The following is a 26,468-nucleotide window of genomic DNA, read 5'->3' on the forward strand; positions in this document are numbered from 1 at the left end:
TTACTCTATTCCCTAGTCTTCAGAATCCTATTAGACACAATGTAGTACAGTTACAACACTGTTTTACAGTGAATAACGCTGCCATATAGCACATGTAATTGTTGTTTTCAGTTGCCAGTGGACTTGAGCTGTGATTCGGCTGTTGTATTGGGCCATGGAAATGTCGCTCTGGATGTCGCCAGGATCCTTCTGACTCCGTTGGATATACTGAAGGTAGATATAATAATATTCTAGAAAGGCACTATTAAATAAGTAAGTCTTTAGCTCGATTGGAAGGAGGCAAGAGATGAAGACTGTCTGAGATTGACTGGGAGATTGTTCCATTCCTTTGCTGCACTGAAAGCAAAGGAACGCTGTCCATAGTTCACAGATTTGACAGATGGAACTTGCAACAGGAGCTTGTTCTTCTGACCCAGTGATCGAGCTGGTTTGTACTCCTGTGATCAAATCACACAGATATTGTGGAGCATCTTTCAGACAGGCATCGATACACATGACACAAGATCTTATAGCTGATTCTCTGTCGGATGGGCAGCCAGTGTAAGTCATGTAAGATGGGGTGATATGGTCGCATTTCCTGCAGCTGGAGACTATCCGAGCAGCTGCATTCTGGATGTGCTAGTAGTTTGTTGGTAACAGACTTGGGTGCACCGCAAGGAGGCTGTTACAGTAATCAATCCTAGATGTTACCAGGGTGAGAATCAGGATGATAAGTGATTCTTTGGTCAGGTACTTTCTGATGTTGCTGATATTCCTCAGTTGGAAAGAGCAAACTCGAGATGTGGCTGACATGTTGCTTCATGGACAGTTCTGAGTCCAAAACAACACCCAAGTTCTTCACAGAACGAAAGTGACATCAATACTCTGAGCTTCCGATCTGAACCACGGTGAGACCTGATGGGCATACATCTTGCAGATGGGCCTATTAGCATGCACTCGCCTTGTCGCCATTAAGCTTGAGTTTATTGATGTTCATCCATTCTTTATCTGTGTACAGCAGTTGGTAACATCGGCAGAGGCTGCTTCTGCTATGGATGCTATTGGTCTAAATATTTTAATGAGCTATGATCATCAGCGCAGAGGTGTCTTGGCAGCTTGTGCTGGTCGATGACTTGACCCAATTCCTTGGTATAAAGAGTGAATAATATCGGCCCAATACTGAACCTTGAGGCACACCGCAGTTTAGGACGCACTGAATCTGAGAACTGTCCATCAATGTACACACACCGTGATCTCTGAGACAGATAGAGCTAAACCAATTCAGTGCAGATCCTTGGACACCAAAATCGTCCTGAAGAAGCTGCAGCAGTCTTTGGTGGTCGATGGTGTCGAAGCCGCCAAGTCCAAGAGAACGAAAGCAGAGCAACATTCCCCGAAGCCGATGGCACATCTCAGGTCATTGATCTACTTTCAGGAGAGCTGTCTCGTGCTATGTCGAGGGGCGATACACGCTGATTGAAGTGGATCATACAAGTTGTGCAGGGTCAAGTGCTGTGACAGACATTCTGCAACAGCTCTTTCAATGAGCTTGGAGAGGAATGGAAGGTTAGAAACAGGTCTGTAGTTCTTGAGATGTTCTGTGTCGAGGTCAGGTTTTTTTAGGAGTGGCTTCACGAGCAGCATTTTCAGAGAAACGGCATTGTACCTTCGTGCAGGCAACAGTTGATGATTGATGTCAAAGTGGGCAGGAGGATATCCATACAACTCAGTACAATGTTAGTTGGAATCGGGTCGAGTACACAGCAAGTCGGTTTAGACTTCCTAAGAAGTTTTAGTGTTTCTGGGACTGTGAAAGGGGGGAAAACATTCAAAACAGGTTTGTCATCAAAAGTGTCATCACATCCTAAAGACGGCGTCAGTGTTTCGCTGTCATGGAGTGTGCTTCTAATATTTTTGATTTTTTCCTGAAAGTACATTGCAAATGAATGAGCAATTTCTTTGGTGGTACCAATATCAGGTAAGGGATTATCCGCGATATATGATAGACAGTGGATTATCACCAGCTGCAGGATGTACAATGGATAGTCACAACTGCTGGATATATAATAGATAGTCACCAGCTGTGGGATATACTGAAGGTAGATATATGATAGATAGTCACCAACTACAGTGGATTATCACCAGCTGCAGGATGTACAATAGATAGTCACAACTGCTGGATATATAATAGATAGTCACCAGCTGTGGGATATACTGAAGGTAAATATATGATAGATAGTCACCAACTACAGTGGATTATCACCAGCTGCAGGATGTACAATGGATAGTCTTAACTGCTGGATATATAATAGATAGTCACCAGCTGTGGGATATACTGAAGGTAGATATATGATAGATAGTCACCAGCTACAATGGATTATCACCAGCTGCAGGATGTACAATGGATAGTCACCAGCTTCAATGGATAGTCACCAGCTGCAGGATGTACAATGGATTATCACCAGCTGCAGGATGTACAATGGATTATCACCAGCTGCAGGATGTACAGTGGATAGTCACAACTGCTGGATATAAAATAAATAGTCACCAGCTGTGGGATATACAAGAGATAATTACCATCTACAGGATATACATTAGATGGCCACCGACAGTGGGATGTATAAAAGTGGTAGTGACAAAGGTCATGGATATATGAGGAGTGGAATTTTTATATGATATTTGAATACCATCACTGCTTACAGCGACATAGCTGATCGTAAATGGTGATCAATGAATTGGTTGTCCAGACTTAATGAGTCGGCATGTGGCAGGTCCTTGTACCCCAGCACCGTAAATTGTAACTTACATATGAATCAGTGGATTGTTTGGTCCAGAGTTGAATATTATAATATTGGTCGCTGTCGTATAGATGGATTCTTTCTGAGTAGTGTTGAAGAACGAACCAACTCTATTAATTTCTCCACATTCCCTTGTGTATCTCTGTGATAATTCTCAATGTATTTCAATCATGTTCATTGGTTGCTTTGCAGAAAACTGATATATCAGAACATGCCCTTGCTTCCCTGGCTGAAAGCCGCGTCAAACAAGTTCATCTAGTCGGCCGACGTGGCCCACTGCAGGTTGCATTCACCATCAAAGAGTTGCGAGAAATGGTCAACCTCCCTGAGTGCCGGACAGTCATTAACCCACAGGACGTGGCCAGCCTTAAAGAACTGATAAATGGTAAAATGGGGACTAAATTTTCTGTGGTATATTGTTGGAGTGAGTTTAATTTTACAGAGCATTTAGCAATAGTCCAGCAATATCACAGCGGGGTACTCTAGATATGGAGTATTATACCCGTGTGGGGAATCGAACCCGGGTCTTCGGCGTGACGAGGGAAAGCTTTAACCACTAGGCTACCCCACCACCATATATTGTTTGAATCATTAGAATAGTAAGCTTTTCTCCCAAAAGTGATAGTAACGTTTAAACCAGAAGTGTTCCATATATTTACCAGACCTCCCTCGTCCCCGGAAACGGCTGACAGACCTCCTGTACAGATCTGGGTGTGAACCAGCTGAAAAGGATGTCAAGCGCTGGGCCGACGCTGTACGTCAGTGGAACCTGCACTTCTGTCTCAGTCCACAGGAAGTAGCTGCAAGTGCTGATGGGAAAGGACCAGAAAGAGTCAAATTTGCTGTGAACCGACTTGAAGTAAGCATACAATTTTAATGTACATCTTTTATCATAAATTTTCTGTTTCGATAGGCTTTTTAAACCAGTGGCCAAGGCATTTTATTAAAACAGAACAGCTGGATGATGTGATCAGCTGTAAAGTGAGGTTAGTTTTATGCCGCTTTTAGCAATATTCCAGCAATATCACAGCGGGGGACACCAGAAATAGGCTTCACACATAGTACCCATATGGGGAATCAAACCCGGGTCTTCAGCGTGACGAGCCAACGCTTTAACCACTAGGCTACCCAACCGTCCCGATGGGCTGTAGAAGTGAGTACTGCAGAGTAATGGTTGTGTGACTTGTTTATAATTGTACAATCAGAGGTACAGGTAAGCTGCACATCTGCGTAAAATACACAAATATATATATGAAAACTCACTTCCTATTAAGTCTATTGCGTACAAGTACGCTTGAAGTTTTGAAAATACTCAATAAGTTTGATCCTACATGCATACACACATAAATGTCACATTTTAGCTTGCGTACCGGTGGTTTGATGAAATAACTGAGGTATATTGAGATGTTTTATTTCAACACGTGAACTTGGCTACTTGCAGTCTTCTCATATTACAGATCAAATATGAATAGCAAACACGTAAACCAACATTTAAACTTTATTATTTTTATACAAATTTATGGAAAATGACAAAATACCCAATTAAGTTGGATTGAGGTGGGACCAATATATTTGGTTACTCAAAGGAAAATTAGGATACCCAATTGAGATGAACACAAGCGAGTACATAACCCAATGACCCAAAAAGTTATCTGTAGCTCTGTACAATGAATATTGCAGCAAACAGAATGAATAGCCAGTGACAGGAGTTAAATGTGATATCTTTCAGGGCCCAGACCTTGTCAACCAGAAAGCTGTGGCAACCGATGCAGTAACTGACATAACATGTGGATTGGTAAGCTTATTGTCAACTTCATGTTTCATATTGTATTATACAAGCTTTAATTCAGGAACCTTGTTGCCGGGACCTGATGGGTCCCAAGCATCCCATGCTTGCTGTAAGGGCTGATTGAGGACTGGGCTTCTTCCCCTAATTTGAAATGGGAGGGGCATGTAGGATTTAGAGCTGTTTGTCCCTCCATTTCATGTTTTGTTTCTGTAGTGCATAGGATTTGGGGTTCTTCAGCGATGAAAACCTTATACAGGGGGTGACCTGATAGCACATTAGTTATTCTGGGATGAATCCGAGTACAATTTCCTCCTTAAACCTAAAACCCCGAACCAACTGGTCAGCAATGTTGCTATGGTATCATGTCATAACATACCAGTACAATACAGATTAAATCAAATCAATATCAATCACATAATTTATGTGTCCATGCAAGTATATATATCTCAGGGTAGAGATTGCGATCGGGAGTCTCTGCCAGTAGAGATTGCGATCAGAGTCTCTACTGGTAGAATCTCCGATCCTACAAATAGAGACTCCGATTGCAATCTCTACTGGTACAATCAGAGATTCCACCAGTACCATTTCCAATTCAAATGGTCAAGTCAAGTCAAGTTAAGTTTATTGTATTCAAGGCCTCCGGGCCCATATACAAGGAGTTACATACATATACATAATTACAGTACATAATACAATGGCAATTATAATGGTTATTGCTTAGATAACCTATCATTTCTCAAGACAACAGCATGTTTTACAAATAGAGAAAGGTTGCGGATAACAGTTTCATTTCTTGAAGTGAGAATTGAGACAAAGGCTATTGTTGGATATTTTGATAGATAATTACTTGAAATATATTTTCTTCTAAGATCATCATAATATGGACATACAAATATAAGATGAATTTCATCTTCAATAGATGAAGTGCATAATGGACAAATTCTCATATTTCTGTCTATAGACAATCTTCTACCTTTATTAATACTTAAATCTAATAAACCTAGTCGGAGCTGAACAAATGGTAGAAACTCTGATTGATCTGTGGGTAAACAACAAAGATGACAACAGTTGTACACATTTATGGAGAGGTGGAGAAGTGTAATAATACTTCGGGAGCAGGGCCATACCAAGAAGAACTTTGTCAGATGGGAGCTGAATATTAAAGAATATTTTACACTACAGTAGAACACGGATATAGCGAACACGGATATAGCGAACAAATTTAAAAGTCCCGTCAACAGTCCTTTATAATATCATTAAAATTATACGAATAACGTAAGTCGTGAGTAGCTTAATTAACGGCTATAGCGAACTGATTTACTACCCCCAAGCCCAACTATCGACGTGATTAGCGAACTCATTAACGTGTCTGTGATGCAGTCGGCAAAATGAAGTCTGCAAGACGTGGTGTGAAGAGCAAAATTGTGTACTTTGTTAAACGTAATTAAGTTATATACATGTATTTTTGAGATTGTTGTGATTGTTAAAATGTTCTTGTTAAACATGTTCTAGCTAATGTCTGTGAATGATAAATTCAGAATTTTAATGTTATGTCAATGTACATGTACAAGAATAAATATTTGTAGCCTCAGCATATACGTGTCTCTACATCTCTACAATCCAAGATGGCGGTCAAATGTGAATAACGAACACCGGATATAGCGAACTAAATTTCGTGGTCCCTTGGAGTTCGTTATATCCGTGTTCTACTGTACTTCTTGTTCATTCACTCTTCTTGTTCATTCATTCTTATATTTGAGTAAAATAACAACCAAAAAACAGGAAGGTGGGGAAATGACTGGCCAGATATATATTTGGGTGAGGTATTGTCCGGGTGGGGAAATGGTAGGTGAGGAATTGACCAGGTGGGGAAATGACTGGATTCCTAGGAGGACACCGTGAACAGTTACACCAGTCAGTTACTGGTCAGCGAGGTGAGATCAGAGACAGGTTAAGAAGGTGACATGGCTCTGACAGAACTCACTATTGTGACATATTGTTTTATGTTTATATTCGATATCTTCCATTGAAAAGTGCACACATCAGTGATTATTGATAACAAATAATGTCACATTTATGACGGACCTAAATGTTGCTATTGTCATTGATGGACATAGCTGACATTAGAACTCACAATAAAGTGTATTGATTTTTGGGGGGTTTTAAATTTTAGAGATACATTTATTTACAATAACAATCATAAATGAAAAAGTAACAATGTTTTATTTTCATTTTGTTTGTAAACATGAAGTTGGACAAACAGTGTGCACTTTTCAATGGAAGATGCGAAAATATTTTTGTTTTTCTAAATATTCACTTAGATTGCAATCTCTACTAGTAGGATCAGATTTGAGCTTCTACTGGTCGAAATTACGAATGTATAGGTTATTCTATATAATCAGATTCTCTACTGGTAGAGACTCCGACTGCAATCTCTACAAGTAAGATCGGAGATTCTACCAGTGGAGACTCCGATCACAATCTCTACTGGAAGAGACTGATTGCAATCTCTACTGGTAGAATCTCCGATCCTACCAGATCGCAATCTCTACCCTGACATATACACCAAGGATGTACATAATACATCTGTTACCAAGAGGGATCACTGCTCAGTTTAGGTACACTATTCTATGAAATAGGATATACAATACCTACCAGGTCTGTGGACTTTGGTTTGCACGATCCAGCAGTCACTTGTAAGTCAGTTGTTCCTTTCATAGTCCCATTCTTTAACATTGCGAGAAGGTTACCTTAGGGAGCAGTCCACTAAGTAAACTTAGGCTCAGTAATATTCGTTACACTGCTATACTGAGTCCAACAAACCCTAGTAGAAGGTCGTGTCAGGTAACCTTTTCAATTGACCAATCAGAACACAGCTTACCAAATCGTGAAAGTTGACATTCACACATACCTTTTGAACTTTTACCTCAAAAAGGTTTTGTACCCGAATGATTCCGAATACTATTTTCCGTACGATCGCTTCCGAGTGATGCACATGGAGCACGCCACAACAGTGAGTAAACAGTCGCTGAGGTTAGCGTTTTGTCAGTATTCAAGGATGTCAGCTTGCGGAAATATTAGCTAAGGATAACCATGTTAACAGAAACCAAAAAGCATATATTCTGCAGGTCACATATCTGTGTTTTATGCAGGTTTTCATTTATTGTGAGATCAGTGTTGGTGACCGGGGAAGAGAAAATGCATTTTGTAAGTCCCACCGAACCCTAAATAGTAGCCATTGTCTGATTGGTTAAATCCATTCGGCCATCTCAAGTTTGATTCGACGGTCATAGGTCGCTCAAAGGTTACCTTACAAGACCTTCCACACGGTTTTGTTAGACTCAGTATAGCAGTGTAACAAATAATACTGAGCCAAAGTTTACTTAGACTGGCTAAGTGAGTTATGATCACTTTAGTGCTTTGTGAAAGGAGGCCCTGTAAAAATCAAGGAGTCCTTTCACGAAGCAACCTTTACTAAGGTTAACCTTAACTCCCATTGTGTAACATTGCACTAAGGTTACCTTAGTGACTTACGATCAACTTAGTGCTTTGTGAAAGGATTTGTTTAGTGAAAAGCATACATAGTACCACAATATCAGCCATAATGTCAACAAAGGACACATTCGGGTAATGCATCTCATTACGTGCCAACTACAATAATACCTAGTACACTGCGTCAAACCTGCTTCATTTCATGGACCCACTTACACACATGCACCTACACATACAAGTGCATGACCACATACATGTACATACTGGTATGATAAGATTACATACTTTCACACAACCTGCTTGGATTTTTGTTAATACAACAGTTACAGGTATTTTTGGTGATGATAAAACTGGTTTGAGAGGAATCTGTCATGGTATAGATTCTGCTCATTGGTTATACATATATATATGCACACATTGAGTGCACCATATCATTTCTAGTTTACTAGAAACTGGTAGAGATAAGACACCTATAAATATCCATATCAACACATCACACAGATATACTGATTAACCAATTAACACAAAATGGGACAGTACATATGAAAATGACAAGACTTTATGGATGATCATCTTCTTTATTTTGACAATGACGACATTTCGGTATAGATTCTTATAGCGTTTTCAAGCATATGCAGAGATGCCAACCCATACGATTTTATCGTAATTGTTACGAAAAAACAACAAAAAATACGTGACTACGATTGCAGTAAAAATGTACAATTTTTTCTAAAAATACATTAAATTAAATCATCAAATAGCATATGTACCATACACAATAAGATAAGACTTCCTCTCGTATCCCCCTAGATTTTAACGATAAGTGAAAATTTCTTTGAGTGGCATTTTCAGAAGTTGGATATGTCTTTCAGTATGTTCAACTACAATTAAAGAAACATGTTAAAACTCATCTTTATCAGATGAGGAATATATATATTCAGGTGATATGATTTGACTAGAATGAGATTTAGTGGGGGATATGGATGGAAGTCTTTCCAAAAATAAATTCAACCACATTTTATTCAGTATCAAGCTATATGTGGATACATACTACTGATTTAGGTGAGTACAATGTTAATAAAACATCTAAAACATATTTATTAAATCTGAAAATTCTTTAGAAAAGTTAATACTAATTTTGGCCAAAAAATACTAATTTCTGCATTAGTTTTTGGGCAAAATACTAATTGGGCTAAATTAGGCTTGGCATCTCTGCATATGGAATGCCACTCAAACAAATACAGATGGAAGACTAACCTTGGCAATACACAGAGGTGACCTGATTTCCAGAGGACCTTTAAACTTCTTGCTGCTGTGTAAAACTGCTTGAGTGTTTAAGTGCTTGAGAGTGACTGAAGAAACAGGTCAACAACTGAATTTAAACTGTGTGGTAATTATGTAAGCTAGATAAAAGACTGAGACAAGTCAGGGCTTGGGCTATTGTAAGGTTTGTGCATTGATTGATATGCTTTGCTGGAGCATGCTTCAGTTGTATTGTAACATAGGGTAACCACATCTAAGGATGCTGAAATAACCACTTCTGAAGATGTATAATATGTACATGAACAGGTATATCTTCAGCTATGAGGTACTAACATAAAATATAACACTGCCACACAAAATATAATACTGCCACACAAAATATGACACTGCCACACAAAATATAACACTGCCACACAAAATATGACACTGCCACACAAAATATGACACTGCCACATAAAATATAACACTGACACACAAAATATAACACTGCCACACAAAATATGACACTGCCACATAAAATATAACACTGACACACAAAATATAATACTGCCACTCAAAATACAACACTGCCACATTTCCAGAGCCCACCTCGAGGACCTTTCACTATTCTTTGATCAACTTTACCATGGATCTCAGTTTTGCCATGGCACATTTTCCTCCTCTTTGGAATTTTGAATTTTTTATTTCCACAAACCCATTCACTTGATATTGTTATCTTACGACAAGCATGGGTTGCTCAAGATGAATTCTAACCCGGATCTTACTTACCTGCGGAAGATCCGGGTAGAATAGGTCTTCAGCAACCCATGTGCTTGTCTATAAAAGGCTTACTATCTTGTCGTAAGAGCGAGGGTAACGGGATCAGGTTGCTCACTTCTATTGACACATACGTCATCGTGTTCCAAATTCCTGTAGATCGATGCTCATGCTGTTGATCACTGGATTGTCTGGTCCAGACTCGATTATTTACAGACCGCCGCCATATAGCTGGAATATTGCTGAGTGCGGCGTAAAACTAAACTCACTCACTCACTCAGCATGGGTTGCTCAAGATGAATTCTAACCCGGATCTTACTTTAACCTGGATCTTACACAATATGAATGAAGTTCTACACTGTTATGTTTACACAGGTGTTAAGAAGCATAGGCTACAAGAGCATCCCAATCGACAGCACCGTACCCTTTGATGCTGACAAAGGAATAATCCCCAACAAGAACAGCAGAGTTCAGGGAACTAAAGGTGGGAACAATGATTCACATCAGTGGATTTGCTAACTGACATGATGGTGCAAATATTCAGGGACTGGTGACATTGTGTCTTTTAATGTGTTTGTGACCCATGAAGATCCGGGCGAGAATTGGTATTCAGCAACCCATGCTTGTCATAAGAGGCGACAAACGGGATCGGGTGGTCAGGCCTGCTGACTTGGTTGACACATGCCATCGTATCCCCATTGTGTAGATCCATGCTCATGCTGTTGGTCACTGGATTGTCTGGTCAAGACTCCATTAGTTACAGACCGCTGCCATATAGCTGGAATATTGCAACGTTCAGCAACAACAACAAACAAACAAATCGGACCGCCTCCGTGGTGTAGTGGTTAGAGCGTCCGCCCGGAGAGCGGAAGGTCGCGGGTTCGATCCCCAACTGTGTCAAGCCAAAAGACGTTAAAATATGGTACTTGTTGGTCCCTGCCTGGCGCTCGGCATTAATGGGTACGTACAACAAGGACTGGTCGGCTCGGAGTCAGTATAATGTGTCTGAGTGGGGTATGCATGCTTCACTGCGGCATGGTATCTCAGTGGGCTCGCACTATAAAACCAGCTTCAGTCTGGGCTAGTACAAGCAGCCGCAACATACACATACACAAGCATGCACGTCGTCATATGAGCGAAATATTCTCAAGCACGACGTAAAACCCAATTTCACCTCACCTCAACAAACAAACCGTATTTAATGTGTCACTGCTGATTTAATGGGTGAGGATTTCAGGCCCAGTCACATGGTTGATGGTGGTCATCATATCCAGAACATTGTGCATTTCAATCATTGAACTCTCTTGTCCACTCGAATAGTTACAGGCTGCGTTCATTGAATAGCTGAAATACTGTGGAGTCAGGCTTCAAACAACATTTTACAGGTCTCTACTGTAGCGGATGGGTTGGCCGAGGACCTGTGGGTGTCATCCTCAATACCATGACTGATGGGTTTGACACCGGCAAGGTGATCCTTAAGGACATGGAGGAGGGTCAGTTGGAGACAACCGGGAAACAGGGTCATGCAGAGGTCAAGGACATCCTGACACAGAGAGGTCAGCCCTTTTGCATTTTTTGTTAGTTATGTTAAATATAACTGATCCAAACTGTCAAAATGACCCTGAAACCTGCATCGTCATCATGGCACATATTGCCTCCTCTGGAAACCCAGGTTTGTTTCAGATATGTCAGGCTCACTCTTCTTGGTGATGTTGACATGTTACTGTGTAATGTTGCCTTGACATACAAATACTCTTTCTAACCATCAGAGGGGCGGTGGGGTAGCCTATTGGTTAAAGCGTTGGCTCGTCACACTGAAGACCCGGGTTCGAATCCCCAGATGGGTACAATGAGTGAAGCCCATTTCTGGTGTCCCCCGCCGTGATATTGCTGGAATATTGCTAAAAGCGGCGTAAAACCAAACTCAGTCAGTCAGTCTTAACCATCAGCAACTGTTAAGACAACTTGGGACTATCTGAACCTGTCGTTACACACCATATAACCTAAGCATACATTTCTGCCTTTATGCTTTGACAGCATCTGATGTTGACAGATGTTACTTTATGTTACCATTCTTGGCAGTCACCATTAAGTTTGGCTCAGACTACTGAGTTTGTCTCACAGATCCGGAACCACATGATTTTCATTTCCGCCAAGCCTTTTCTGCAATGCTGAAGCCGTTAATGAAGCAAGGCTTTCATCAAGTTCATAAAATCCCATCTAAATGGGGTTCCTTTTCAATATGAATGGTATTATGTGTTTCTGACCAGATTATTTATATTCTGAGAGGGGTGTTAATGTAAAACTGTGACATGGTAACTCAGTGGGTTAGCTCTGTAAAACTGGTATAAGCATGGACACAGATATACACATACATGCACATGTCACTATATATATGCCGGAATCTTTAATGTGATATTATACATCCACCTCGCCTCACCTCACCTCACCTCACCTCACCTCACCTCACCTCACCTCACCTCACCTCACCTCACCTCACCTCACCTCACCTCACCTCACCTCACCTGTTGCTGTGTTTCAGGTGTAGAAATTGTCACGTTTTCCGACTGGGAGAAGATCAACACGAGCGAGTCAGAAGCCGGAAAGAAAATTGGGAAACCTCGAGAGAAGATAACCGACGTCCCCAGCATGCTGGGTGTTGTCAAGTCCAAACCCTCTTGACTTGTCCATATATAATTATTATTTTATTCGCTAACTATTTTAGTAAGTCATACATTATATAGACATTACATATAGCCTTGAGCCAAATGCAAGAGAAATGCCTATGTTTTATGATCTCAAAGGACAGTAATAGGACATATCCAACCCTCCAGAAATTCCTGTCAGCATGGATCTGGCCACAGAATGTATCAGGCTTCAACAGTTTTCCTCTCTGTCTGTGAAGATCCTGGTCTTCAGCAACCCTTGTCGTAAGAGGCGACTTACAGGATTGGATGCTCAGGCTCATTGACTTGGTTGACATTGTATCCGATTTGCGTTGTTCAGTCCACATACTGTTGATCACTGGATTGTTTGGTCCAGACCCAATTATTTACAGACTGACATCATACAGCTTGAATTGTGCTGAGTACAGCATTAAACAGCTTGATGTCCATCAATATATTTTTAGTGACTCTTTGAAAACAAACAAAACTGATACAAAGTCACAGAAGATTAAAAGTGAAAGCTAGTCAATGAAGTAGGGAGAAAGTCATTGTTGTTTATTATATTTACACTGGTTGATTGTTGTGATGTCATAATGGGTGAATGGTGATACATCTCATAAAAATCAGAACTTCTTCAAAGCAATTTTTAAGGTTAATTGCGACACAAACCATAAATTCTCTCCAAAAGTGGACCCTTTTGAGTATGGCTGTTGTAACACTATTTGTTGTGTACACTTGTCTCAGATATGTGAAAATATGACCAACTGAGCAGATTATGTCCATGAGAACTGCTGACCTGAACAGATTGTTAGTCGTTCATCTGCCTCTAAAAGCAGGCAGGATAGTGGAAGGCGAGAGATAGCGAGGGGGCGGCAGACAGGGGAAGAGCGACACAGACCAGAAGAAAGGTAGAACAGGGACAAGGAGGGACAAACACTGACCAGCCAAGTTTGGCCTTCTACAGCCCAAGTGTCAGCCTGACTTCATGGCCTTCCCGTGGTAGTCTCTGTCAGACTGTGTGTAAACTCTTCGCCCTACCTCACATAGTTGTACTGCGAGAATAAAAACATCCATTCTTTTTATGCTACTACGCCTTGTGTTGTTTGAAGAATGGCAGATGTGTTACAATGTGTATTGGCAAATATTTAGTTATCTTTATCGTGATGTGTGTTGTTATATCTTGGGAGAACGTATTTAACGGTAACTGTTGATACTGACTGTAAACCCAGACTCAATGTTCTACATATTAATGTAAATATTAATCAACAAGTTCAGTTTTGTAGTCATGGATATAGCGCGCTATTGCAAACTGAGAGAAAACACATTTCAACATGTTTTCTATCTGTTTTAAAAGGAAAAATCTATACTGGGCAAAAATAGTTAGGGATATATGTAAATTTTGGAATTATGAATAATGATCTATATATTCATTGATACATTGATAAAATATCAATCATAAAAATACCAATATCCCTAACTTATTTTGTCCAGTATATTAGGAATGGATTTGGGAAGATTTTAGGTTAAATGATACAGATAACAAAACAGTGTGCGAAATAGTTTCCAAATTTTGCTTGCCAGTCAGGCTAGCTGTGCCTGAAAGTTACCAGCCCACACAATAATTCACTAGTAATTTGAATGTAGAAACTAAGCAAAATATTACAGAAAGGTAAAATACCATCATTTGTCAGGCCACAATCTTGCATGATTTAAAAGTGTATTAAAACTTAACAAGTCAGAGAGAGTGATATGTTTAATAAATGACCTCATAGAAACTCACCAGCCAGTCAGGCCAGTGACTGTGGAGATTTACTGGCCCAACGGGATATTTACTAGCCACGGGCTAGCGGGCCTGTGGCTACTTCGCACACTGTAACTAAAGTTATTATATATTTTCTACCAAGTAAACTGGAAAACATAAAAGTATAGCAATAAGTAGTTGTAGATTTTGAAAGTGTAATGCAGTATACCAGTAAATAGAGGATACTAAACAACCTTCCGTGTAATACCATTTTTATTAAACGATTTGGTATGATTTGATACTGAGTCTTTCACGAGTTTAATAAAAATGGTATTTCACGGAAGCGAGTGTAGTATTTTGTTTATTAGTCTCCAACATAAATTGATAGAAACTGCAGCGAAATTGCCTACAGTGTGATGACTCTCAGCTTTCTGTGAGTCAAGCAAGGTCTAGTACCATTGCGACAGCGACATTAGCATTGTGACGTCATAACTGTGAATCATTATGACGTCATACATCTAGCGGTATTACACTAGTGTAATATTGCCGTAAAAATATTACACTGCAGTATCTTCCACGGGCGAGTAATAATGCTTGATATCCGCTTGTTGTGTGGTTGCCATGGTAATGCAGAAATTGAATTGCTGTTCTGAAAGTGTTGATTGCTGATTGGTTTAATACAAATTTTACTTTAATCAAACTGCTATTAAAGGTTTAGCTCATCTTTATGAAGACATTTTTCAAATTGCAGTAAAACATTTGAGTATAATGAAGTTGTGATAAAACAGTAAGTTTGTTAGTTACAAGAGGAGATAACTCCAAAATAGGATAAAGTACAAGAATGGTTTGACAAGAACAGGAAATAGTAAGGATGTTCTATAAAGGGAGACTTTTCCTGTACTTTATTGTGAACATACCTGGTTTACATCAATTACTGTCATATAAACAGATTTATATCACAGCATAGTTCCTGGTTCATGATACATTGTCCTCAGTCCAGGAATGCAATGAAACTATTCAATCAAACATGAACAGAAAAATAACCACCAAGTTTTCCTGTTCTTCATAATTTATGGTGGGGGATGAGGTGATGATTTTATTTTTGTATTTATTTATTTATTTTATTATTATTAATTTTTATTTATTTATTTATTTTTATTTATTTTTTTATCCATTTTGTTCTGGGGAGACAGGTGTCATCAATTCTGTACATAAAAATATCAAAACACTATGCTTAACAGTTATGGGAAGGGGGGAAGGGGGCCTTTGATTTTGAACATGACATGCAGGGTAGTTCACTTACTTTGTACACAAATTTTAGGGGGTGTCAATCACATTGTACATGCTTCTCCATAACAATCATCATCCCTTACTGTAGTTAATCTGGCATGCTGTGAGGGATGATCTATAGTTGTATGAAAATATCAGGTGTTCTTTAATTTCTACTGAGTGGTATATCTATCCTCAGAATGGCCTTGTGTTACTGTTTTATCAAGATCATCAACAGCAATCTCCATACATTAAAATCTAACTTCGAGTCCTTTCATAAACAATCCTATTGTGTGATGAGGATTCCCAAACAATTATGATGCAGATGCTGGATATGCAATTTACATGAAATACTCACTACAGCAATGTGGAATATAATACTTTAATGTTATTTAGAAATAGTTGATTTGAAGTTTATTCCTAAAATTCTTTGACATTAATTTGGTCCAGCTCCTCAAAATTTATGCTACAGTCATGTATACGAATACATGTATAGGAATCAAGTTTATCGTTACAGATTTGTTACCTACTAAAACGTATATAATAAACTAAAATCCTCCCTTTCCCTTTCCCTTTCTCTGTGGGTTCCCAATTGTGCAGATCGATGCTCATGCTGTTGATCACTGGATTGTCTGGTCCAGACTCAATTATTTACAGAGCGCCGCCATATAGCTGGAATATTGCTGAGTGCTGCATAAAACTAACTCACTCACTCACTCCTTTCTCTGTGATAAATATCAGGAAGAGGACAATTTGTTTACTCGCCTAAACTTTATCTTGAATGTACTGATCTAATCTGTTTATGTCAAAGAACAGTAGGAGACTTATCACCATGACAACAGCTATATTTTATGATATATGTGTGAAGTTAAGTTTGTGGAGTATCGATGTATATATTATGAATTCATAAAGATCAAACTGTCATGTCAGATGTGAAATAAATCATATATATACACTGTATTTTGAATATTTCCATGTGTTAATGGGCAGTTGAGTATAAAAGCTAATATCCGTTATTCTGTTAGTAAAAGTTCTATTTATTGAATGAGATATTTATGTTTCATTTCCTGTTTGCCTTTTCTGTTCTGCTTTTTCTTGTATATATTAGAAACCGTTATTCAAATATCTTCCTGTAACAGTAGAAATGTCAATGGTGTGTTTGACACATGAAGAGACTTTGTGGATTATCTAAACCAGATAGCTATACATGTATATATGTACCTTTGAAAAGACCAAGTGGTAAGATACCAAAGGTGGACACTATACAAATTATTTGATGCTGATTGGTAATGGCATTAGACAACTGGAAGCTAGGAGTAAATCTCCAGATTTATGTGTATCACTTTAAAATACCATTCATATTTTGTTTGCAATTATATCTGTTGATTAAATGCTTCCTGATTTATTTTATTATGCTTTTGGCATTTTATGGTAATGTACAAGCCCCAAAACCTGTTGACATGAACTGTCAAGGTTGATTTTGCAATGTCAAGATGTGTGTGTTGTATTGGGGGTGGTGGGGTAGTCTAGTGGTTAAAGCGTTGGCTCGTCACGCTGAAGACCCGGGTTCGAATCCCCACATGGGTACAATGAGTGAAGCCCATTTCTGGTGTCCCCCGCCGTGATATTGCTGGAATATTGCTACAGTCCGTTGAGCAAATTTTATCATTGTACAAAATTGCCACATAAATATAAATAGTACACATGTTCATCATTTACTAATACCCAACAGCTTTCTTATATTTGAAAATTTTCCGGACCCCACCAAAAAAGTTCTTTAAGAAACTATCATTAAAATTTTGACACAGTTCACTATTTGTTACGAGGGAGGAGTGCAGAGAAAGGGACAGCCAGGTGTTAGAGAAGCACGTGCACAAGTTCCCACCAAGTTATTGATTCATTAGCCTGTGCTGTGCCGTCTCCATCCTTTCTCGCACACCTGGCTGTCCCGTTCTCTGCACTCCTCCCTCGTAACAAATAGTGAACTGTGTCAAAATTTTAAAGATAGTTTCTTAAAGAACTTTTTTGGTGGAGTCCGGAAAATTTTCAAATATAAGAAAGCTGTTGGGTATTAGTAAATGATAAACATGTGTACTATTTATATTTATGTGGCAATTTAGTACAATGATAAAATTTGCAATTCATCGGTCGGTTTCTGACTCAAACGGTCTGTAAAAGCGGCGTAAAACCAAACTCAGTCAGTCAGTGTGTTGTATTGACACTGAAGCAGCCATACAATCACTCGATGCTGATGGAATTCTCTAGTCGATCATGTGTGCGTATACATGCTGTTATCTCCCTAAACCAGCTGTTGACAGAACCAGCATCACAGCGGGAACTTATGTTACTGATTAAAATATGTTTAACGTTTTTAGATGAATCTTTGAATACCCTCCGAGTCAATTGTAGAGAACTGTATCATTTTTCTATGGATTGTGGGCAACTGTCTGGTTAGATTTCTATTGTAGAATCTCCACACAGGCGGATCCAGAGGGGGTGCAGGGGTGCGCATTGAAATGCTCGTGAAAATGAAGTGTGTGCAACCCCCAACCCCCCTTTCTAAATAGTGCGCGCACACGTACGCACGCACGCACACACACACACACTCACACTCACTTTCTTAAAAAGCTGCATCCGCCCCTGCTCCATGCCGATCTCCGGACTAGAACAAAACGTGATGTTGCGGGTTAGAATTGGTCTTCAGCAACGCATGCCTGTCGTAAGAGGAGACTAACGGGTCAGGTGGTCAGGCTCGCTGACATGGTTGACACATGTTACTGTATCGAAATTACGTAGATCAATGCTCATACTGTTGATCACTCGATTATTTACAGACTCTATATAGATGGAATATTGCTGAGTGCTGCGTTAACAACAAACCAACTGGGCTGGAACACACCATCAGCGACCTTTGCTTGTAAGACGCGACAAATGAATTAAATGGTCAGGATTGCTGACTTTGTTTATTGCGTCTCATCGACCTTGTGGATTTTCCTCACAATATCCATCACTGGATGGTCTGGTTCTGACTAGACTGTTTACAAGGCGCCGTCATATAGCTGGGATATTAGTGAGTAAGTTTAGTTTTACGCCGCACTCCGCAATACTCCAGCTATACGGCGGCGGTCTGTAAATAATCGAGTCTGGACCAGACACTCCAGTGATCAACAGCATGAGCATCGATGTGCGCAGTGGGGAACCGATGACATGTGTCAACCAAGTCAGCGAGCCTGACTACCCGATCCCGTTAGTCGCCTCTTACGACAAGCATGGGTTACTGAAGGCCAATATTCTAACCAGGACCTTCATAGGTCCTGGGATATTAGTGCAGTGTTAAACAAAACAAACAGATGACAACGTCTGGATATTCGTTGTTCTGAAAAGAGCCTTTTGCGGGTATCAAATGACCTTTCCAAATCCTCAACACACATGATCCTGTAGGAAGGTTGCTTTTTCTTCTTCACCCCCTGAGGCGGTGGGGTAGCCTTGTGGTTAAAGTGTTCACTCGTCACGCCGAAGACCCGGGTTCGACCCCCACATGGGTACAATGTGTGAAGCCCATTTCTGGTGTCCCCTGTCGTGATTTTGCTGGAATATTGCTGAAAGCGGCGTAAAACCATACTCACTCACTCTTCACTCTCTATCCATGTGTAAGTGGAATAACTATTATATTTTGTGTCGACAGAGTACTCGAATGTATCAATCAATAAGGAAATCTTCGTTTAACTCCTCAACAAATTTTGGGAGCAAACACAGGAGAAACGTGTGATCTGTTTGTCAATGTCTTGGGTGCGTGCCATCTCCCACCCTCAATGTATTTGAGCAGGAGAGCCAGAAACACTCACGGTATACAATATTCACACCTGTACCTGACCTGGCAAGTAGACCAGAGGATCAGATTACCTGCAATACTCACAGCTCGCGCGCAGGACCGGTCCGCAACAAATAGTCCCGTTGTGTATCAGATAAGGTCATCTCGGGTCACAACAGAAACTGTTACTTCCTTCTCATGATCATTCTTGATTATCAGGTGATAGTATCATATACCCGTGCTGTTATAACAAATATCACAATGCAGAAATACACATGGATAAGGGTAAGAATTGGTGTTAAGCTGTCAATGGTTGTAAAGGCGACTAACGGGATCGGGTGGTCAGGCTAGTTCACTTGGTGGATGCAGGACATCGTATCCCAATTGCGCAGATCGATGTTCATGATTTCAGTCACTGGATTGTCTGGTCCAGATTCGATTTTTTTACAGACCGCCGTTATATAGCTGAAACATTGCCGTGTGTGGCTTAAAACAACAAAAACAACAGAGGAAACAAATCTTCGATAATTCAGTTTATGGTCTGAGAACAGTTACTGTATTGGGTTCGGCTAACATTATTCCTTTTTAACGAAAAGGTGGTTAAAAGGTTTTATTCTAATGCAACTTTACGACACATCAGAGCTTGTCGAAAACAGAACAAAAATTAAAAACTCTTCATCGATTCAAAGTATTATTGCTCTCTTGAATCATGTCTTAAATTATGCAGATATTTCTTGCCAAACTGCGGTTTTACCTTGCTCTTCTGGAACTTATCGGTACTGCTTTGAAATGAAATGTTGATCAATACGTAAGAGGGTTGTATGAAACACATCTTCAGTCTCGAACATCTAATTTTGAGTTTGTATATAGAGTGGAAGATATGCGATGGTGTATGGTCAGCAGTTGAGATTAAAGCTTCAAGTACCTTTGTCTTGCAGTGGACAGGTCATTTATTATTGGGTGTGTGTGGGTGTCATGAAAATATGTACTGACCGACCATTTGAATGATGGGTGAACAGTCGTGTGGTTGAGTGAGCGCGCTTGTGTATGTGCGTGTCTGTGTGTGTGCATGTGAGAGAGAGAGGGGTGGGTGAGTGGGGGTTATACATGTACGCTAGGATATACAGTATTCTACATGATTCAGTCTGATTGGCACCAGTTTGAAAACAGTTCAATAGAAAACTTTGATGCTTCTGCGCCACAGATTTATTTGTTTATAATCTACATTGTATATATAAACACCTTTATTGTTTCTTCATCATTCATTTGCACGTTAAGAAAACCCTTCGTGGGCTTATGCCACAGGGCGTTGTTCGTCGCCCGGCTTTCAAAATGTTTCACATTATCTCAACAGAAAATGTTTGATTTGTATCCACATGTTCAATGAAACCAGCCATTGTGTCTCTATGTAATGACTCGCGGTTGCATGGGTTTTACGTTGCCAACATCACGACCATGCATGATGGCCATATTGATGTTGTGTTTGACAAATTCACAGCTGTTTATCGATTGCTATAAGGAATAGTAAAAGTACCCTTACAGCCTATAATTAAATGAATGGACGATGTACATTTTGTCAATTCTTTCGTCTCGAATATTCCTCAAAATGATACGCATACTTTGCAATGCGTGTAGTTGATTGGGACCCATGTCAAAGAGTCTTCTTATAATACATGGTTTTGGTAATTGTATGTGGATTAATAACAGTATAATGAATTCCTTTTCAACTGCCACAAGAGGCAACCGTGCTTGCCGTAAGATGCAACTAACGGGACCGAGTGGCAGGCTCCTTGGCTGGTTTGATATATATGTTATGGTATACCAATTGCGTGGATCGATGCTCATGATGTCAGTCACTGGATTGTCTGGTCCAGACTGTGTCATTCACAGATCACTAGAAGCAAGCAAATGGAATATTGTTAAGTGTGGTTTTAAACAACAAAAAATAGTTCATTTTTTTTATGAAAGTATTTTTACGACCGGAAGTTATTACTTTATTGTAAGTTACTGCTTACTGAAGCGTGGATCCCTCAAGGGTATACTATGGTTTTAGCCAATTCCTGTCGTATATGTATAGAACTTCACTAACGTAATGCTATCATTTGTATCTAACACATTCCTTCACAAAACAACAGGCCGCCTCCGTGGTGTAGTGGTTAGAGCGTCCGCCCGGAGAGTGGAAGGTCGCGGGTTCGATCCCCGACCGCGTCATACCAAAAGACGTTAAAATATGGTACTTGTTGGTCCCTGCCTGGCGCTCGGCATTAATGGGTACAACAAGGACTGGTCGGCTCGGAGTCAGTATACTGTGTCTGAGTGGGGTATTCATGCTTCACTGCGGCATGGTATCTCAGTGAGCTAGCACCATAAAACCAGCTTAAGTCTGGGCTAGTACAAGCAGCCGCACATACATACACACGAATGCACGTCGTCATATGAGCGAAATATTCTCAAGCACGACGTTAAACCCAATTTCACCTCACCTCACCTCACAAAACAACAATTCACATCTTATGGCGTTTACATAGAGATTATAGTACTAGATGTAGAAGTGCAGGAGTCCATGGAGACTGACATCAAGTTGAACTCATTCAGCGGAAACCTAAAGTGTTCTATCGTGAAAAGGAACGATGTGGTAGCTTAGTGGTTAAAGCGTTCGCTCGTCACGTCGAAGACCTAGGTTCGATTCCCAACATGGGTACAATATGTGAAACCAATTTCTGGTGTCCACCGCCGTGATATTGCTGGATTATTGCTAGAAACGGCGTAAAACCATACTCAATCGTATCTCTATTTTGAAAATCACATCATTCATACAGGGCTAACAGGTATGTAATCTGTGACGTACATGTACTTAATGTCACGTTGACCGTATTCTGTCGAAAATCACTGGATTATGTCAACAATGCTCAAATAGAATATTACCAGAAAATGCAATACGCATGACATATTTGTTTACAAATGTTAACCCTATCTATTTAACGTTCAGTTCTGATTATATTGTACCACTGGGATATTATATACGTCTTATCAACCGATGAGTGTAACATAACCCTGTTAAGCAGAGAATATATACCCGTCTTGTCTCTGCAGTCATGCATGAGACCAGCATGTTCACAAAGAATATAGTAAATGAAGAGACACACGACTCCCACTCAACATATGCAGCGACAACCTCTGACACTGTCACAATCAGAGCGTGACGATGTGAGGGGGACATCGTTGTAGCACCCACTGTATCCTTGAATCCCGCCTCACGCTCCGTGGATAATTCCCATAACAGTTCCAGCAGGTGCACGTCGATGTAACAACAAAGAGCCGTGACCTACACGTTAGTATTACGGTAAGTTGGGAATCTGTTCCTTATCAACGACTGATTTTAAGTGAAGGAATAAGTTCACTAAATTAAAACATCTCAACGCCTACAGGTTTAGAAGCCAAGCAACAGTAAGCGACCGTTGCGGAATGTAAACATCTGCCCACAAATCTCACTTAGGAAGCGCGGTCAAATTTGAATGCGATGAGATGGAAGGTAAATCATCGTTTCATTGATATTCGATCTAAAGAGTTAAACTGACCACAATTGGACATACACTGCCTATACATTGTACGGTGCGTTCTCATCAGCTGTTACGAACTTTTAACACGTGCTACTTTCGTCTTTCTATCGAAGCTCAAGTCACCGTGAATGGCTGGTTGTATAGTCATCGATAAGCTATGCCACATGTGAATAAACCTATGTTTAGTGTTTATGACTGGTCGTAATAGCGTTTGTCAGGTCGTATCATCGGGACAGACCGGTTTGACAGTTCAGGTCAGGTAGGTGCACTCGGTATTCTGCAATATTTCATTCCATATATGCATGTAATATGTATCTCTGTCATGTGATATACTTCAGACGTGTTTCTTAATGTGGAGATTGAAATGCGCGGCTATTTCGTTGTTGAGCCTTATTACAGTCTATAGCAAGCTAAGTTAAAGCAGCATTCCTTTGATGCAGAAGGTCGACTTGATGTTGACATATATTTTGGGTCAGATAAACATACCCTAACGCTAGTACCGTCAGATTGACATATCTTTGGTCAAATCACTCTTTTTCCGATCAAACATTAATGGCCTGGCGGGCCCGTGCGTGAAATATACGCATTATGTCGGAAAGCAGATGTTAAATCTCCCAGTCATCATCATCATCATCTTCACGTACACTATTATACGTCCATCAGTAATTCTTGACGTATGGAGGCAGTTTGATAAGGATGAGGAGAAGGTGATAGTCTGTCTCACAGTCCCTGAACTACATTATTGTCCTTACTGCCTAGCACTCCCTGCAATGCTAAAGCCCTAAATGAAGCAAGTCTAGATTTCCCCAGGTTCCACCTGAATCTCCCAACTCACTGGGGCTCCTTTTCAATTTAAATGGGTTTATTTGTGTTATATATATATATATATATATATATATATATTCAGGGACTAGGCGTTAGTCTAGAGAGGGCGTCAGTGTTATCATGCCAAATGCACTTAGTGACAGTTAAATCCGATATAACCGGATTTAAGATCTCGAAAGTCGACTTTTCGTTATGGCAGCCTATGCATCACTGAGCATATATTCTAAAAATATTAACCGGGCCTATCAACAGTGAATACTTATTACCCCTTATAAATGTGGCCTAATCGATGGACGTCAGGTGGATGTCGACAGTACAGCTTGATGGTGAGGATGTACAGTCGTGTAAATGTACGGTATCTTTTCCAAGATGTTTCCTTACTGTGTGTGGAAATAGCAGAATGGCGCCCTCCATCTGTCTTTAGGATCTGCTCCTTTCCAGGTAGCTTGAATACGTCCTCATGTACGGCAGCTCTCCGCTGTTTGTTGAGGGCTTAAGTCTGTTTGTTGGTAACTTTCAACTGGTATTATTGTGGATCAATCTCATTAACATCAGATGATTCACACCGATACCTCTCCCCTTGCCAAGCTTGGCCACCAGGGGTCTAATAGGAGCAAAAAGTAAAAAATGTATAATTGTACTGTACTCATTCATAAAACTGATTGTGAGTTTGAAGAGAGACATCCTTTAAACGTTTATATAGTTTAACAAGTCCGAAAGAGGATATGTATAGAATGGAGTGTACACATCTGCACTAATAGATGTTACATAACATATTTATATTCAAAAGTGTGCAAAAATATATCATATCATATGAGAATGATTCGATTAACATTTTGAATACTTGTACTCAAAGACAATAAGTTAACTTGTGGTACATACCACGAACTGTATATATCATGACAATTGGGTTTAAGATGTATATGACGAGTCATGACAATTGTATTATTTTTTAATTATTAATGAATAATGTTAATGAATAATGAATAATATCCATAAACGTATAGCACTTTGTCAGCATGTTATTTATCTCAATGTTCGATAATGATTTGTCCTCTATCTCTATATATGTGTACGAAAATGGCGGCGAAACACTTTTGCATAATCTACCTTTAGTGTCATTAAAATATGTTTATCATACAAAATCAAATATAACAAGCTGGGCTTTTGAATTCAGATGTATACATAGGGCCTATATACAAACGAAAAGAAGTGATACTATCGACTGATGTGTTTCCCATACACATACAGGCAGGTTTATTCTTAGATAATAACAAGAGATCAGTCGGTGGTGGTGGTGGTGGAATTGGGTTTAACGTCGTGCTTGAGAATATTTCGCTCATATGACAACGTGCATGTCGAGCGCCAGGCAGGGACCAACAAGTACCATATTTTAACGTCTTTTGATATGACGCGGTCGGGGATCGAACCCGCCACCTTCCGCACTCCCGGGCGGACGCTCTAACCACTACACCACGAAGGCGGTCTAGAGATCAGTCGGAACGACATTTCGTGCTATTTGCATTTCCGTGATGTTTATGAGCGAATACCTGTGAGTAGAAAGGAAATCCCAAACTATATAAGGACATAACCTGCTTGTTGGATAAAGGATGACGTCAGTTTGAATTAAATTGTAGTTATGTTTGATACGAATGTAGGAAAAAAAGAAAGCGGAAAAAAAGTAAGTGAAAAAAAGAAAATGGAAAAAAAGAAATAAATGGGGGAAATTGGGCTGCGCTGTTGTCGACCACTTTGGACATAGAAAACCCAGATCTGAAGAAAGAACACAACCATCCCCCCAGAACAAACTGACATCGCCTATGCCAAATGTCGAGTTAAGATGACAAAGCTAGCTTCTTCTTCCCATGACAAGCCAGCACAGATTGTTGCCACTGCAGTGTCCGAGGCTGAGAGAGAGGTACAGATGAGATTGCCGGCCATGGAGCACACAAATACCGTTTGATACACACCTGTCTTTAACGCCGAGCTGACTTTTCACAAACACTTTTCCTTCGCATATGATGTTCATTTTGTTAATTCGACACGCCTGTACTTTTCGTGTGAATTACAAACAACCTAGATCCTGAGAAAGTCATCAAGTCAATTTAGTGGACGTTTTTTTTTCAAATTAACTATACTTGGTTTATTTTAAAAATTTCATTTGTATCTTGTATATTAGACGGCTGAAATATCTGACATTATACTGTGGATAGGTTTCACCATTCGAGAAACTGTGTCAGATCAACATTCGGTATGTATCACTCAACGTCAAAAGTAACGTAAAGGGAGCAGTAATTGTGTGTGTGTGTCTTTAAATGAAGGCTCCCCCAACAGCGCATAAAGTGATGACGTTTCTCGCAATATTTTGATCAGTTATGACAGTGCGCGGAAATTCAAGAAGTGGTAAGAAGTTGATATCCTGTTTGGGGGACTCATGTATCTTTTGGGGACAAAAAACTGGATAGATGATGTGTATGGTAGTATATATGCCATCAAGAACAGTTAAGGTTGGTTTAGTT

The 26,468-nt window shown here is 39.9% G+C and overlaps 1 protein-coding gene across 5 annotated transcripts in view; it reads left to right on the top strand.

Moving 5' to 3' along the window:
* The window catches only part of LOC124259830 (NADPH:adrenodoxin oxidoreductase, mitochondrial-like), a 26,980-nt gene extending 13,150 nt beyond the window's left edge, over nt 1-13,830 (top strand). For all 5 annotated transcript variants that reach the window (XM_046694033.1, XM_046694030.1, XM_046694031.1 and 2 more), the window contains exons 7-13: nt 112-213; nt 2,970-3,162; nt 3,440-3,636; nt 4,507-4,572; nt 10,453-10,561; nt 11,463-11,633; nt 12,620-13,830. In XM_046694033.1, coding sequence (XP_046549989.1) covers nt 112-213; nt 2,970-3,162; nt 3,440-3,636; nt 4,507-4,572; nt 10,453-10,561; nt 11,463-11,633; nt 12,620-12,759 — 978 coding nt within the window. In that variant the 3' untranslated portion in view covers nt 12,760-13,830. The remainder of the gene's footprint in view (nt 1-111; nt 214-2,969; nt 3,163-3,439; nt 3,637-4,506; nt 4,573-10,452; nt 10,562-11,462; nt 11,634-12,619) is intronic.
* The last annotated feature ends 12,638 nt before the right edge of the window (nt 13,831-26,468 follow it).

The sequence above is a fragment of the Haliotis rubra genome, unplaced genomic scaffold (assembly GCF_003918875.1).
Source record: "Haliotis rubra isolate DU_JTF1 unplaced genomic scaffold, ASM391887v1 Scf74, whole genome shotgun sequence".
Lineage (NCBI taxonomy): Eukaryota > Metazoa > Mollusca > Gastropoda > Lepetellida > Haliotidae > Haliotis > Haliotis rubra.